Consider the following 13,191-nt stretch of genomic DNA (forward strand, 5'->3'; position numbering starts at 1 on the left):
AGAGGAAACCACAGGGTACTGTGGGAAAGCAGAGAGGGCAAGAGGAAAAACTCTACTCAGGCTTACAGGCTTAGGCATGTTTTCTGGGAGAAATGACTAAACCATTGCTACTCAGAATGTGACCTGCAGACCAGGAATATCAACATCACCTGGAAGTTTGTTACACTGAATCTCAGGCCCCACCTTAACTTGAGTGAACATGTCTATTTTAAGAAGATCCCCATGCAGCCTGAAGTCCAAGAAGCACTGCTCTAAACCATTGAGAAACTGTAGTTTTCATCCTAAAAAAATGTCTAGCCTTTGGGGTGTCAACCTACAACACATACAGATCAGAAGTATCATACATCCCTCTTAGTGTTCTTGTGCCTGTTACATTTTTTAAGCCATTACTAAAACGATTGCTAGCACCAGCCAAATTCACTTTCTTAAATTACTGAGGGCTAAAGCTGGCAGCAGCTATTTCTGTACATATATAGTTTATCTCTTATCAAATCACTCTCAGGACTAAATTTCTTGTTCTGTTTGATGTTGAACTCAGCTTTGTATATGACTTATTTATGTTAAAAGAATTCTGTAAGTCATAAAAAAATGAATTGTTTGCTACAATAGCTGTAATGTACATGAGCGAATGTATGTACCAAAAAGACAAACTATAAATGCTTGTGTTTTCTGTTTCTCTTACTAATTGTCCTCCTTTCTACTCTCGTTTCACTGTTTTCACTTTCTCTAAATCAAACTCACCCAATAATAGCAATCTTGGTTTTGCACAGTATGTTAGGGAGAGGGTGGACTTAGGACTTGGTGGTGTGAATCTTCCCAGGAGACATACCTGACTTTCTCTGGCCACGTTTTAAACTGATTCAGTAGAATTGGATACTCTTGGGCCCTAATCATGACATTGATCATATGTAACAGCCAGCAGCAGGGTTTGACTTCTAATAGAAAGTTGCTCATCATAGCCTACCCTCCACCTGCCATTATTGTCCCATTTCCCTATTCCCACAGTCCTTGTAACAGCTTTGTAATTTTACTAGGTTGATAAATTGGCCTCAAAGCAGAAAACTGAATACCAACTTTAAACAGTAATAATTATTGTTGGAATCGAATTCAGACTCTGCCAAATAGTATTTGTAAAGTTTCTGTGGCATTTGAGAACAAGTTGGTTCTGTTTAGCACTCTTTGTAACTTAAATTCTCCTGATGGTTACGTTTTTTAACCCCCTTTTTTTTTTTCAGTTTGTAGATAGTTTAAGAGTAGCAGTGCATGGAATAGGTTGGTAATTTGTTAATAGGTGAAGAAGTCCAAGATTCTAGGCTACAACTGATGGAATTAGTGTGTTTCATATCACAGTACAGTGTTTATTGATGCATTTATGAATACATGCATGCAAAAATGCTCAGTAGAAAAAGTAGACGTTCAATAAGTGCTGAACAGAAGGCTTAACATAGTGAACGAAAAGAGCAGAGTGTCTGCCATCAAGCTTATACTCCAGTGGCAATAGATAAATACAAGTGCGGTAAAGTAAAACCAAGTGTACCAACGGTGTAAACCATGTTACAGTAGATGGGGAATCTGACCTCTTCTGAATGGTCTGTGTAAATTCTTTTTGATCAAAGCTGAGATCTGAAGGGTAATTTATAACTACAGTTGATAATTACATCAGTGTTTTAGTTTTAAGGTCTAAAGAATATATTAGGTAATTTCTTCTTTGTGAAAATATCTAAGTGTAATCATAATTTTCTTCATTTCCTATAAAATTGCACGTGCTCTACCTTCCAATGCCTTATGATAACATACTTATTAAAATTTATAATGTAATTACCCAAGCTTTTATTGTATAAGTTTTTCATAGCAGTTGAACGGTTGTCTAATTATCCCTGAAATAGCATCTAAACATTCTTAATCTATAGAGCCCTTCATTTTGTTCATCCATGTTATATGAAGTGTGAATGCTTTTTGAAATGAGATATAATTTTGGCATCAAAGCTAACTTATAAATTATGAATAAATATTATTTTAGAATATGACTTTTTATGGTATACTTTAAGGACTATCTACTGGTATACTTTAAGGAGTATCTACTGATATACCATTAAACGATCTATCAAAAGGAATTTAATATGTACACTAGCCAGATATCCTCAGAGAAAAACACTGCGTGGAAACGTTGAGGGAATGAGGTTTAGATACCTCTTGCTCTCACTCTCTACCACTAAATACTGATAAACAATAGAACAGATGACCCCGTATTGTGTTCAGTATGCAGATGCTAAAGGTGTTGTAAAGGACACATGGTTCACTTGGAGTGCCCGGGAAGGCCTCTTCGAGGAGGAGGTATTTAAGGCCATACCTGAAGATTCTGGAGACGCCAACCAGGGGACAGGTGGTGTAGTTCTGAGTCAGTAGGTCCCCACTGTTGAAGAGCTCGGCGTGTGTGAAGGATGGCAAGGAAGCCAGGGTAGCTAGGGCGTATCGACAGTGAGAGATGCCACAAGATGCAACTGAAGAGAGGCAGTAAGAAAGGTTTGAGTTTTAAGTGTCACTGCGGAGCTATCAGAGGGTTTGGAACAGGGCAGGAGAGTCTTGCTTGGTCACATTTACATTTTTTAGGAGTCCCTCTGGCTGCTGTGTGGGGAAAGGCTTGAGGAGGTGCAGGTGAGGAAGAAGCATAAATAGAAGTAGACCGTTGCAGCAGGCTAGCTGAGAGGTGGTGCCAGCTGTGGGAGTGCAGAGAAACAGAATGACCAGAGACAGAACTTGAAGAGAGAATGTGCTGAATTTACCGATGGTTTGGATCAAAGGAGTGGTGAGGGAGAGGATTGAAGGGGCAGAGGAGAGTGATGAGAGAAGAGAACAGGTCTAACGACTCCCAGTTCTCTGACTCGGACTGGAATCCATTTCTAAAGATGGGGAAAAGTTGTGAGTTGGAACTCGTTTAAGGGAGAGATTTTAGACGTAGTAAACTGGAGAGGTTTTGTGCGACAAAATGGAAGTGCTAAGAAGGAAGTTGAAAATCATAATAACTTGGAGCTCTCAGAACATGTTAGAACTAGAAATGTGAATTTGGGGAACAACAACATCCAAGATGGTGTTTACAGCCCTCATTGTAGATAAGATCATTTAGGACAAGACTACACAGAGGAGAGTGGTCCAGGCTTCCACCCTGGAAAACAGTGGGGCTTTAGAGGTCAAGTGTAGGAAGAACTCAAAAGGGAGGCTGAGAAGGGTCAGTGAAGGAGGGCAGAGAAACATTCACTGATGTGCTGCACAGAGCCCAGCAGAACTGTAAGTAGATGTTGACAGTGAAATGACAATAGAGAAATTGCTTTTGTCAGCGCAGAGGTTACAGAAGGCCCTGGACACAGTAGGAAAGAAGACAAGTGTGGACATAGACGCAAGGTGATCTGTTAGTGGGAAAGCATTTGTCAGGTGAAATCAGCATGGCTGTTAGCTGAGCGGAGGGTAGGTTAATTAAAGTGAAACCAGCCTCTCCCTGTGTGGTCTTTCTCGAAATACTGTTATTTCATTAACTGTCTCCTCCCCAAAGGATAGCAAGTTCTTATTTCTAGTTATTTAAATTCCCTGGTGGTATTTTAATGGGATTGATAGGCTACTACTTGTTAGTGTGTTAGTGTTCTAGAAACCTGGTAAGTACTGTGTTTCTTGTCTTTAGTTTTGATCATTTAATTGGTAAAATTATAGCATGCTCTGTTGAATTATCTAATTCCAAATAGGTTCTGTATTGTTTGACATTTGTGTTTAAAATGTTATCTTTGTGGAGTAAACGTTTTTCTTTATGCTGCTTATTAGCATCTTCATAAGATTAGTTCAGGTTATTGCTGAATGGGGTTATCTGGAAGCAAAATGTTTTAGTTTTATCTTAACTATTTTAGTAAGTACTGTTTCTCATATAAATAATCAGATACATCAGGCATTTTAATTTGCAAATTTAGGACAATTTGCTTTAACATTTTTCAACTATTCAAATTAGTTCCTTGGATATAATCCAAGTGTAGTAGTCCCCTAAATAAAAATAAAAATCAAAACCCACAACTAATGATCACTGAAGGAAGAGTAATTAAATGTTAGGATTATAATGGTATTTGCATCTTATGGTTACAAACTGACTTTCCAAATTTTAAAGTGAATGTGTCTGTTGATTGCTCATGTTTCTGACTGCATTTTTTTGGCCTACTGTTTTGGTGGTTTATAGCAAGAAGTATACATAACATTCTTTATGTTTATTCTTTTCTCCCTTCCGGTAGAGTGATAGTTGTTAGAAGAAAATAATCCCCAAATAGTTTCTTATAGTTTTAATTCTTAAAGTTTGATTGACATTTATTTATATCTTGGTGCCGTAATTGCAGTTCATGAGTCAATGTTGATGTCATGTAAACCTTGATTTTTAATACGTTTCATTGTACTGATGTTTCAACCAGAATAAAACATTTAATGTAAATTGTAGCTACAAACATTTAAGTATACAGTCACTGTAAGTGATAAGCTTATTTTCCTTACTACCTTGAAGCAATCTGTCCTAAATTTCCATACGTCTGCATTTGTTTTTGCTGTTCTAAAATTCCTTAGTTGCTGGCTTTGACCTTTTATGTTGCGGAGTTTTATACATCTATTTTCTCACCTGCCATATCCTAGGGGGCTTGGAGTACCCATAATACAGTGAGCCCACCTTCCTGGTCCCCAGACATTTCAGAAGGCCGGGAAATTTTTAAACCCAGGCAGCTTCCTGGCAGTGCCATTTGGAGCATCAAAGTGGTAAATAAAATTGCATTTACATTCGTATATCATTTCTTTCTGGTTGGTTTTGTCCGCGTAGAAGTTAAGAATTAAACCTTTCTTTTCTAGATAAATAGTTTAGTTTCCAGAGCCACTTTTTAAATCTAAAATTTTTAGTATTTGAAGAAGCAACGTGCTTGCCTTTAAAAACCTGCACTGGGAGGAAATTAAATTGCCATTTTACTTGACTGATCTTAAGGGTAAATTTTTAATACTCTTTTTTATGGTTGCTTCCTTTTATGTTGTAATTACCAGTATTTCTACGGGGGAAATCCTTGTCACATAGGCTATAAAGTAATTTGTTGCTTAGAAAAGAACAAAAGAAAAGCTACATTAATTTATTATGTACTAATGGAGAAGAAATAGCAGAATTGCAGCAGATTTCATTGTCTGTGTTAATAATCTAAAAACTATAGGATCTCTTTTTCATGTCATTGGTGGATGACTCTGTTAGTCCTTGAAGTTGTCTGGTGCATTTTGAAGGTGAAAAATTAATTTGGAAAAGTGTTAATCATCTGAAAAGTTAAAAAAATTTTCCTGACTAGAGAAGACAGTATTCTTCATCTTCTATATTTAATAATATAACTCTGGAATAAGGGTTTTTAATTTAGACTAATTAAGGATTTCAAAGGAGTTCTAGATTCTGCTTTCCTATTTTCTATCACCGTTGGAAGAACTATTTTTCAACTCACTCTGATAGCATGCAAGGTGTTGAAAATGTAAATATTAATTAGAAGAGTTAAAGAGGTCTTGTTTGACCATTATGAAGCATATACCACTGATTTTCACTTATTCTTACCTGTGTCATTGGATGTTGAGGAGAAATACATTGAGGGATTACTGTAGTCTTGATTCCGTCACTGACTTTTAAAAAATCTTTTATACCTATTGAAAAACAACAAGAGAAACTATCCAATTGAACACTACCCTGTCGCTTGTTCAGAGAAGCTCAGGATCTGAAGGAAAGCAGCTTAAGAGGATAAGGAGAGGCAGCTGGAAAACTGGAAGTTGGCTTTTACTAAAAAACTGAAGGAACAAAAGCCCCCCTTCCCTCTTGTTCACGTGTGTCTTTTTGGTGCTCACAGTATAACCATAAATTGCTGACTTGGAGAGCATTCTGCCAAGTAGGTAATGAGCTCAGTGTTTCAAACTGCTGCAGGTGACCTCAGCTGAAGGTGTCACGTATTATTTACCTTGTTAGGGAAAACAAAACCGGGATTTTCCTGAGGATTTTAGTAATCTTAAATACACACAGCACAAGTAGGTGTAGATGCCAGGTGTTTTCAGGTAGTAATACATAAGTCTGAGAATAAATAAGAAAACAGCAACACAAAACCTTAGTGCTTATTTGTTAAAATATCAGGGAATTCAACATATTTTCCCATAGAATTTTTCTTGTGTAAAAATTCACATAAATTATTTCCACTTGAAGTAATTATTATCTAGGTGATTTAAAGCAAGCCTTTTAATTTTTCATCAGCTTTCCTGTATGGTCAGGTATTGAACGGTTAGAGGATATTGACAGTTTTCACGACAGAAAAAATACTGTTGCACATAGTAAAAATGAGCTTTCCTGCAACGCAGCGGTGCAGAATAGTGGTTAAGAGTGAGGTCACTGGAGCCAGGCTTGCCAGGTGTCTGACTTGGCGCAAGTTACTTAACCTTTTTATTCCCCAGTGTACTTACCTCTGAAGTGGGGATGATAAAATAGTATTGACCTTATGAGATTGTTGAGAGGAACAAGTGCTTCGAGCAGTACATAATAAGTACTTAGCATATGATAACTATTAATATCGATACAATTACAAGAAACCAGTTAGCAAGAGAGTCCTTCCTCATACTTGCTCTATAATACAATACAATTTGTTGCGCCTGAAAATACCTGGATAGAGTTGTGGCTTTTCTGCCCCCTAGGATGTAGGATTAGGAAACGGAAATACAGTGCCAAGGTTTGCTGTTGCAGGGCATTCACAGTAACAGACCAAGTTTGATTCTAAGGTTGTAGATGTTTAAGTCGTAGAATACATACTGAAAGATGCAAATAATAAGCCTGGTCTCTTAATATTTATCATCTGATTGGAATAAAAGGGAGAAGCAAGTATTTGTGTAACATTTAATAAGACGGTTTATCTCACATTTTGGATTTAAAATTCTTTTGGGCTTTTACAGAATGCTGACTTTTCCGTATCTGTCGTGTAGGGCCGGGGGTCAGGATTTCCAGGAAAGCGGAGACCTCGTGGTGCGGGACTGTCAGGACGAGGCGGCAGAGGCAGATCAAAGTTGAAAAGTGGAATCGGGGCAGTTGTGTTGCCCGGGGTAAGGCCCGCTCACTTTACATTTGCTACAGTCCTTAATGTGTCGGCCGACGATGATCAGCTCATTTGTACCAAATTACTTAGATTCTAAGAGTCACATAAACAGGCTAAAATTTTATCTCCATCTGCATTTCTTTTTAAACCTCTGGTGAGGTTTTCTTCTATATTTTCTACTTTTTCATTCCTTTTTTCTTACATTCCTCTTTGATCTTTCTTCTCCAAAATCCAATATGCAGTATATTTGCTCTTCTATTAAAACAAAACTTCTGTTATATTCTTGAGTTTATTTGAAGAATTTAATTATGTTGGTGTTTTAAATTTTGATTGTAGTTGCTCTCAGTAATATGTAATATGGTTTACGGAAAAAATTAGAAATGTTGTAGATTAGTATGGAGTCTAAAAATGTTGAAGATTTTATGACTGTCTTTGACTTATTTGAATTTAAGATTGATAACTGTATGGTCATTGGCACATTATGAGGCTTTGTTTAAATGTGTATTGAAAAAACTGCATTTGGCAAAAAATAATAGCAGATATTTCCTGCAATAACTTTACTATTTTACCGATACCCTGTTTTTCAGATTCTAATTGTCATGTTAATTTCAGGATACAGGTGGGATTGTTCAATTTGCTACTGTTTTTCAGATTCTAATTGTCATATTAAGTCCAGGATGCAGGTGGGATTGTTCAGTTTGCTGCTAAAGGAGTAAGGAAACTTGGATTCTGGTGTTTTTTTTTAAAGCAAGTCCCTCCCTCCCTCCCCACTCCCCGAATTAATAGGCCTATTGAGGTAAAATTGATATAAAATAAGGTACAAATATTTGAAGTGTACAGTCTCATAGGTTTTGACACATGTGTACACCCTTGAAAACCACACTACAGTTAAGAACATATTCGGCCCTCAAAGTTTCTTTGTGCCTCTCTGAAATCCCTTTGCCTGCCTTCCTGCCTTACCCCCAGGCAATGACTGATCTGATTTCCATTTCTGTCGATTGGTTTGCATTTTCTGGAGTCTGTGTAAGTGGAATCATGCTGAATATACTCTTTTTGATATGATTTATTTCACTCAACATAATTATTTTGATATTAATTCATGCTCTTGTGTGTGTTAACAGTTCCTTTTTGTTGAAGAGCGTTCCATAGCATGGATGTGCCACAGTTTGTGTATCTGTTCACCTATTGAAGGACATTATGTTTGCTTCCATTGTTTGGCTATTAGAAATAAAACTGCTCCAAACTTTTATATATAAGTTCACCTGTGGATATGTTTTCTTTTCTCATGGGTAAACATATAGAAATGGAATGGCTGGATGTATGGTAGGTATATGCTTAACTTTTTAAGAAAAGGTTGGTTTTCAAGTTGGGTGTGACATTTTATATTTGCAAGAATATGTAAGGTTCCATTTCCTCCACATACCCACATTTGGTATGGCCAGTCTTCTTAATTTTAGCCATTGTAACAGGTATGTTAAGAGTATCTGACTTGCATTTCTCTAATAACTTGTGATATCGATCAGCTTTTTTAGGTGCTTATTTGCTATCTGTATATCTTCTTTGATAAAGTCACTCTTCAGATCTTTAATACATTTTCCAAAATCGAGTATTTTTTTTTAAATTTATTTGTTTTTATTTTTGGCTGCGTTGGGTCTTTGTTGCTGCGCATGGGCTTTCTCTAGTTGCGGCGAGCGGGGCTACTCTTCCTTGCGGTACAGAGGCTTCTCATTGCAGTGGCTTCTCTTGTTGCGTAGCACGGGCTCCAGGCACGCGGGCTTCAGTAGTTGTGGCTCGTGGGCTCTAGAGCGCAGGCTCAGTAGTTGTGGCGCACGGGCTTAGTTGCTCTGCAGCATGTGGGATCTTCCTGAACCAGGGCTCAAACCCCTGTCCCTTGCATTGGCAGGTGGATTCTTAAACACTGCACCACCAGGGAAGCCCAAAATTGAGTAGTTTTTTAATTAACTGAGTTTTGAGATTTCTTTATGTATTCTGGACACAAGCTCTTCATCATATATATGATTTGCAAATATTTTCTTGCATTTTGGGGTTTGTCTTTGCATTTTGTTAACTGTGTCTTTCACAGAGCAGTTGATTTAATTTTGATGGAGTCCAGTTTATTAATTTTTTTCTTCTTCTGTGGATTGTGCTTTTTGGTGCTGAGAAATACTTGTGTCACCCAAGGTCACAAAGATATTCTGTGTTTTCTTCTAGAAAGGTATTTCATTTAGATCTATAATGGGATTTGAGTTTTTTAAATGTATGGTATGAATAAAGATGGAAGTTCATTTTTTTACATACTGAGTGAGTAGCTGGTTGTTTTAGCACTGTTTCTCTGAATTGCCTTTCATCATTCTTGAAAATTAGTTATCATATATGTGGATCTATTTTTGGAATCTCATGCTGTACGATTGCTCCATTTCTTTAGGCCAATACTCCACTATTTTGATTACTTCTACTTTACAGCTGCTCTTGAAATCGAACACTGGTAGTGTTCTGATTTTCTACTTTTCAAAGTTGTTTTGACTATTCTAAATCCTTTGTACTTCTATATGAATTTTTGTATTAGCTTGTCAATATCTATAGATAAGCCTGCTAGGATCTTGATTGTGTTTGCATTCAAACTATAGATTAATTTGGGGAAGATTGACATTTTAACCATATTGAGTTTTTGAACCCATCAGCACCTGTATCTCTCCATTTCTTTAGGTCTTCCTTAATTTCTTTCAGCGATGTTCTTTAGTTTTCAACAGACAGGTTGAACAGATACTGTTAATCAGATTTATCTCCATCTTCCATATTTTTTATGCTATTGTTAATGGTAGTGTTGTCTTAATTTCAAATTGTGTTTGTCAGTTGCTAGTATCCAGAAATACTACTCCTTTTTGTGTATCTGTTATTCTAATTGCGTGTTTGTAGAATCCATTGGGTTTTCTACATAAACGATCACGTTGTCTGCAGATAAAGTTTTACGTGTTTCTTTTTAATCTGGAGTCCTTTCGTGTCTATTCTTTTTTGCATTTGCTATAGCCTTCAGTATAGTGTCGAACAGAAGTGAAGAGCTCAGATAACCTTGTTTTTGACCTTGAGGAGAAAGCATATAGTTTTTCATAATTAAGTATGGTGTTAGCCTTAGTTTTGTTTTAATAGACATCCTAAATCAGTGTGAGGAATTTCCTTTCTATTAATAGTCTGCTGAGATTTTTTTTTTTTAATTAGGAGTAGATGTCAGAAGTAGATTCTGTCAAATGTGCTTTTTTTTGCATTTGTAGAGATGATCATGTAGCTTGTTTGTTGATATGTGAGTTACATCTTTATGTGTGTGTGCTAAAGCAATCTTGCATTCCTTGGTTAAACTCTACTTGGTCGTGATGTTGGATTCAGTTTGCTAAAAGCTTTAGACTTTTTATATCTATGTTCATGAGGGATATTGGTCTATAGTCTTATTTTCTTATCATGTCTTTGGTTTTCATATCGGCATAATTCTGGCTTCATAGAATAATTGGGAAATATAGTTTGCTCTTCAGTTTTCTAGAAAAGTTGTGTAGTGTTGGGAATTTCTTTCTTATATTATTTATAGATAGAATCATTAGTGGAGCCATTTTGGCCAGGAGTTTTCTTTATTGGAAGATTTTCAACTACAAATTCAATGTCTTTCATAGGTATAGGGCTATTTAGGTTATCTGTTTTTTCTTGCATGAATTTGTCTTTTAAGGAATTTGTTTCATGTAGGTTGACAAATCTGTTCTTCTAGAATGGATAATAGTGTTCCTTTACTGTCCTTTTGAATTGGTAGTGATGTTCCTCGTTCCTGTTGTTGGTAATTTGTGTGTTTTCTCCATTTTCCTGATCAGTCTTGCTTGAGGTTTATCAATTTTTTTTTGCGGTACGCGGGCCTCTCACTGCTGTGGCCTCTCCCGTTGCGGAGCACAGGCTCCGGACGCGCAGGCTCAGCGGCCATGGCTCACGGGCCCAGCCGCTCCGCGGCATGTGGGATCCTCCCGGACTGGGGCACGAACCCGTGTCCCCTGCATCGGCAGGCGGACTCTCAACCACTGCGCCACCAGGGAAGCCCGAGGTTTATCAATTTTATTGACCTTTTTTGAGCCAGCCTTTGCTTTCATTCGTTTTTCTGTATTTTTTCCTACTTTCTATTCCATTGATTTCCACTCTGATCTTTATCATTTCCTTTTCTCTCACTTTGAGTTTAATTTGCTCTTCTGTTTTTTGGTTTTCTTTTTTGTGTCCCTGCTTGGAAATGCCCAACTTTTGAGGTTTAGGCTAGAGCTTTCTCTTTTCTTCGGCTTATATCTGTGGTTCAGGAAAATAAAACTTTTGTAACCTTCAGAACAGATCAGACTGTTATCTGTGCAGGGAACAGTAGTGCATACTTTGTCAGAGATTGCCTTTGAGGTAGATTTTATTTTTCTGACAGTTTCAAGATCATGAAATAAAGTATGAAATGAAAACAATGTGTCACTAAGCTAGATGATAGAGTTTTCTTTCTTACATGTATGAATTGCTATTTTAAAAACATCTTGATTTTTTTTAGCACGTTCTTGTCCCCCTGCTTGATTTAGGGGATACTGCAGCTTTCTACTGCAGACTTTGCTTCTGGTTGATACGGGGAATACTGTGTTCCATCCTTGGTTTTCAGTTTAACAAAAGCATTCTCTGGGTAAATTTTCCTTTGAAAATAAGAATAACACTTCTACAATTTGTGAGCTACTTACTACGTGTTACCCAGTTGTAAGACCTGTTTTGTGTTCCCATGTTGGAGATGGGGAGGTAGAAATGGATACTTATTTCAATATATTGAATACTTTTGTTACCTATATTCTAGCTGTTTCAGTTATGTATTTTAATGATGTTCTCAATGTATCATTAGTCCTGTGTTTGAATTACTGAGATTACTCCATCCACTCTGGTAGGCACTTAATTTATTACTGATGGAATGATTATTCTACTTTTATGAATCATCGTGTTTGAGTAAAAGGTAATTTTGGGATATGCATATAACATATGGATACATTTCCTCAGTTTAAAAAATTAATATTTTTTAGATAGATGGAAGTTTTGTCTACTAGTTGAGTCCTGATTTTCTCCCTTTCACCAGTTTTGGGCATTTACATTTTAGGTTGATCCATATGAAATTGCCAACATTCAACCCCCTTTGACCTTTGAACAGCAATTTCTTATGCTTCAGCCTATGATACATGGCCATAAGGCAGACACGTAATTGTTTTGTGTGTTTTTATACCGTAGTGCCCTGGCTCATGTATTACTCTGCAGCTTGTTTTTCACCTCAACAGTGTAGCATGTGATTTTCTTCATGGAAATCCGTACAGATTTCTGCCTTGCTGTTTTTTAAATGCTGCATAATTTTTCATAGTTTGGATTGTTCCTAGTTTTAGTCATTCCCTAGTGCTGACCAGTTAGGTTGCTTACACTTTTCCCATGTTGTCTTTAGGCCTTTGTGACTATAAATTGCTTTTATCGATTACTGTCGTAAAACCATAGAACTGTTCATTAAAACTGCATTTAAAGTCTTTTGCACTGAAAAATTTTATTACTGTAATATACTCCTTCTATTTATTGATAGTTAGTCTTCTTTCAGTTATTCCTCAAGAACAGTAATTTCTATTACTTTTCATTTTGACCCTAACCTGTTGTGTTTCAGCTCAGTTCTTCCAAGCTATGTTGTAAGCTTTTAAAGCAAAGAGAGTTTATAGTTCTGGCATTGGCTTCCGCATTCTCTTTTTTAGCATCTCATTCAGAGCTTTTTTCATGATAAGCACTCTGGAAATAATTATTAATAAGCCAGTGTGTACTTAGTTGATTTGGTCAAATTTAACAAGTCCAGAATTGAACGGCTATGGTTGATAATTCTTTGGCTAAGACTGAAATTATGATAAGTTATTCAAAATAATTATATTCTAAAACACTGCTGCCCTCAAAGAAATATGTGAACCATATATGCAATTTAAAACTTCCTAGGGAATTCCCTGATGGTCCAGTGGTTAGGACTCCGTGCTCTCACTACCAAGGGCCAGGGTTTGATTCCTGGTTGGGGAACTAACAGCCTGCAGGC

General features: G+C 36.8%; 1 protein-coding gene across 21 annotated transcripts in view; it reads left to right on the top strand.

Moving 5' to 3' along the window:
- Positions 1-13,191, top strand: part of KMT2C (lysine methyltransferase 2C) — a 288,150-nt gene that overhangs the window by 189,210 nt on the left and 85,749 nt on the right. For all 21 annotated transcript variants that reach the window (XR_007479396.1, XM_033408301.2, XM_033408303.2 and 18 more), the window contains 2 exons: positions 4,654-4,773; positions 6,994-7,110. Coding sequence is in view for 20 of the 21 variants with exons in the window: in XM_033408301.2 (XP_033264192.2) it covers positions 4,654-4,773; positions 6,994-7,110 (237 nt within the window). In the remaining variant the exon portion in view is untranslated. The remainder of the gene's footprint in view (positions 1-4,653; positions 4,774-6,993; positions 7,111-13,191) is intronic.

This window comes from Orcinus orca, chromosome 9 (genome assembly GCF_937001465.1).
Source record: "Orcinus orca chromosome 9, mOrcOrc1.1, whole genome shotgun sequence".
Lineage (NCBI taxonomy): Eukaryota > Metazoa > Chordata > Mammalia > Artiodactyla > Delphinidae > Orcinus > Orcinus orca.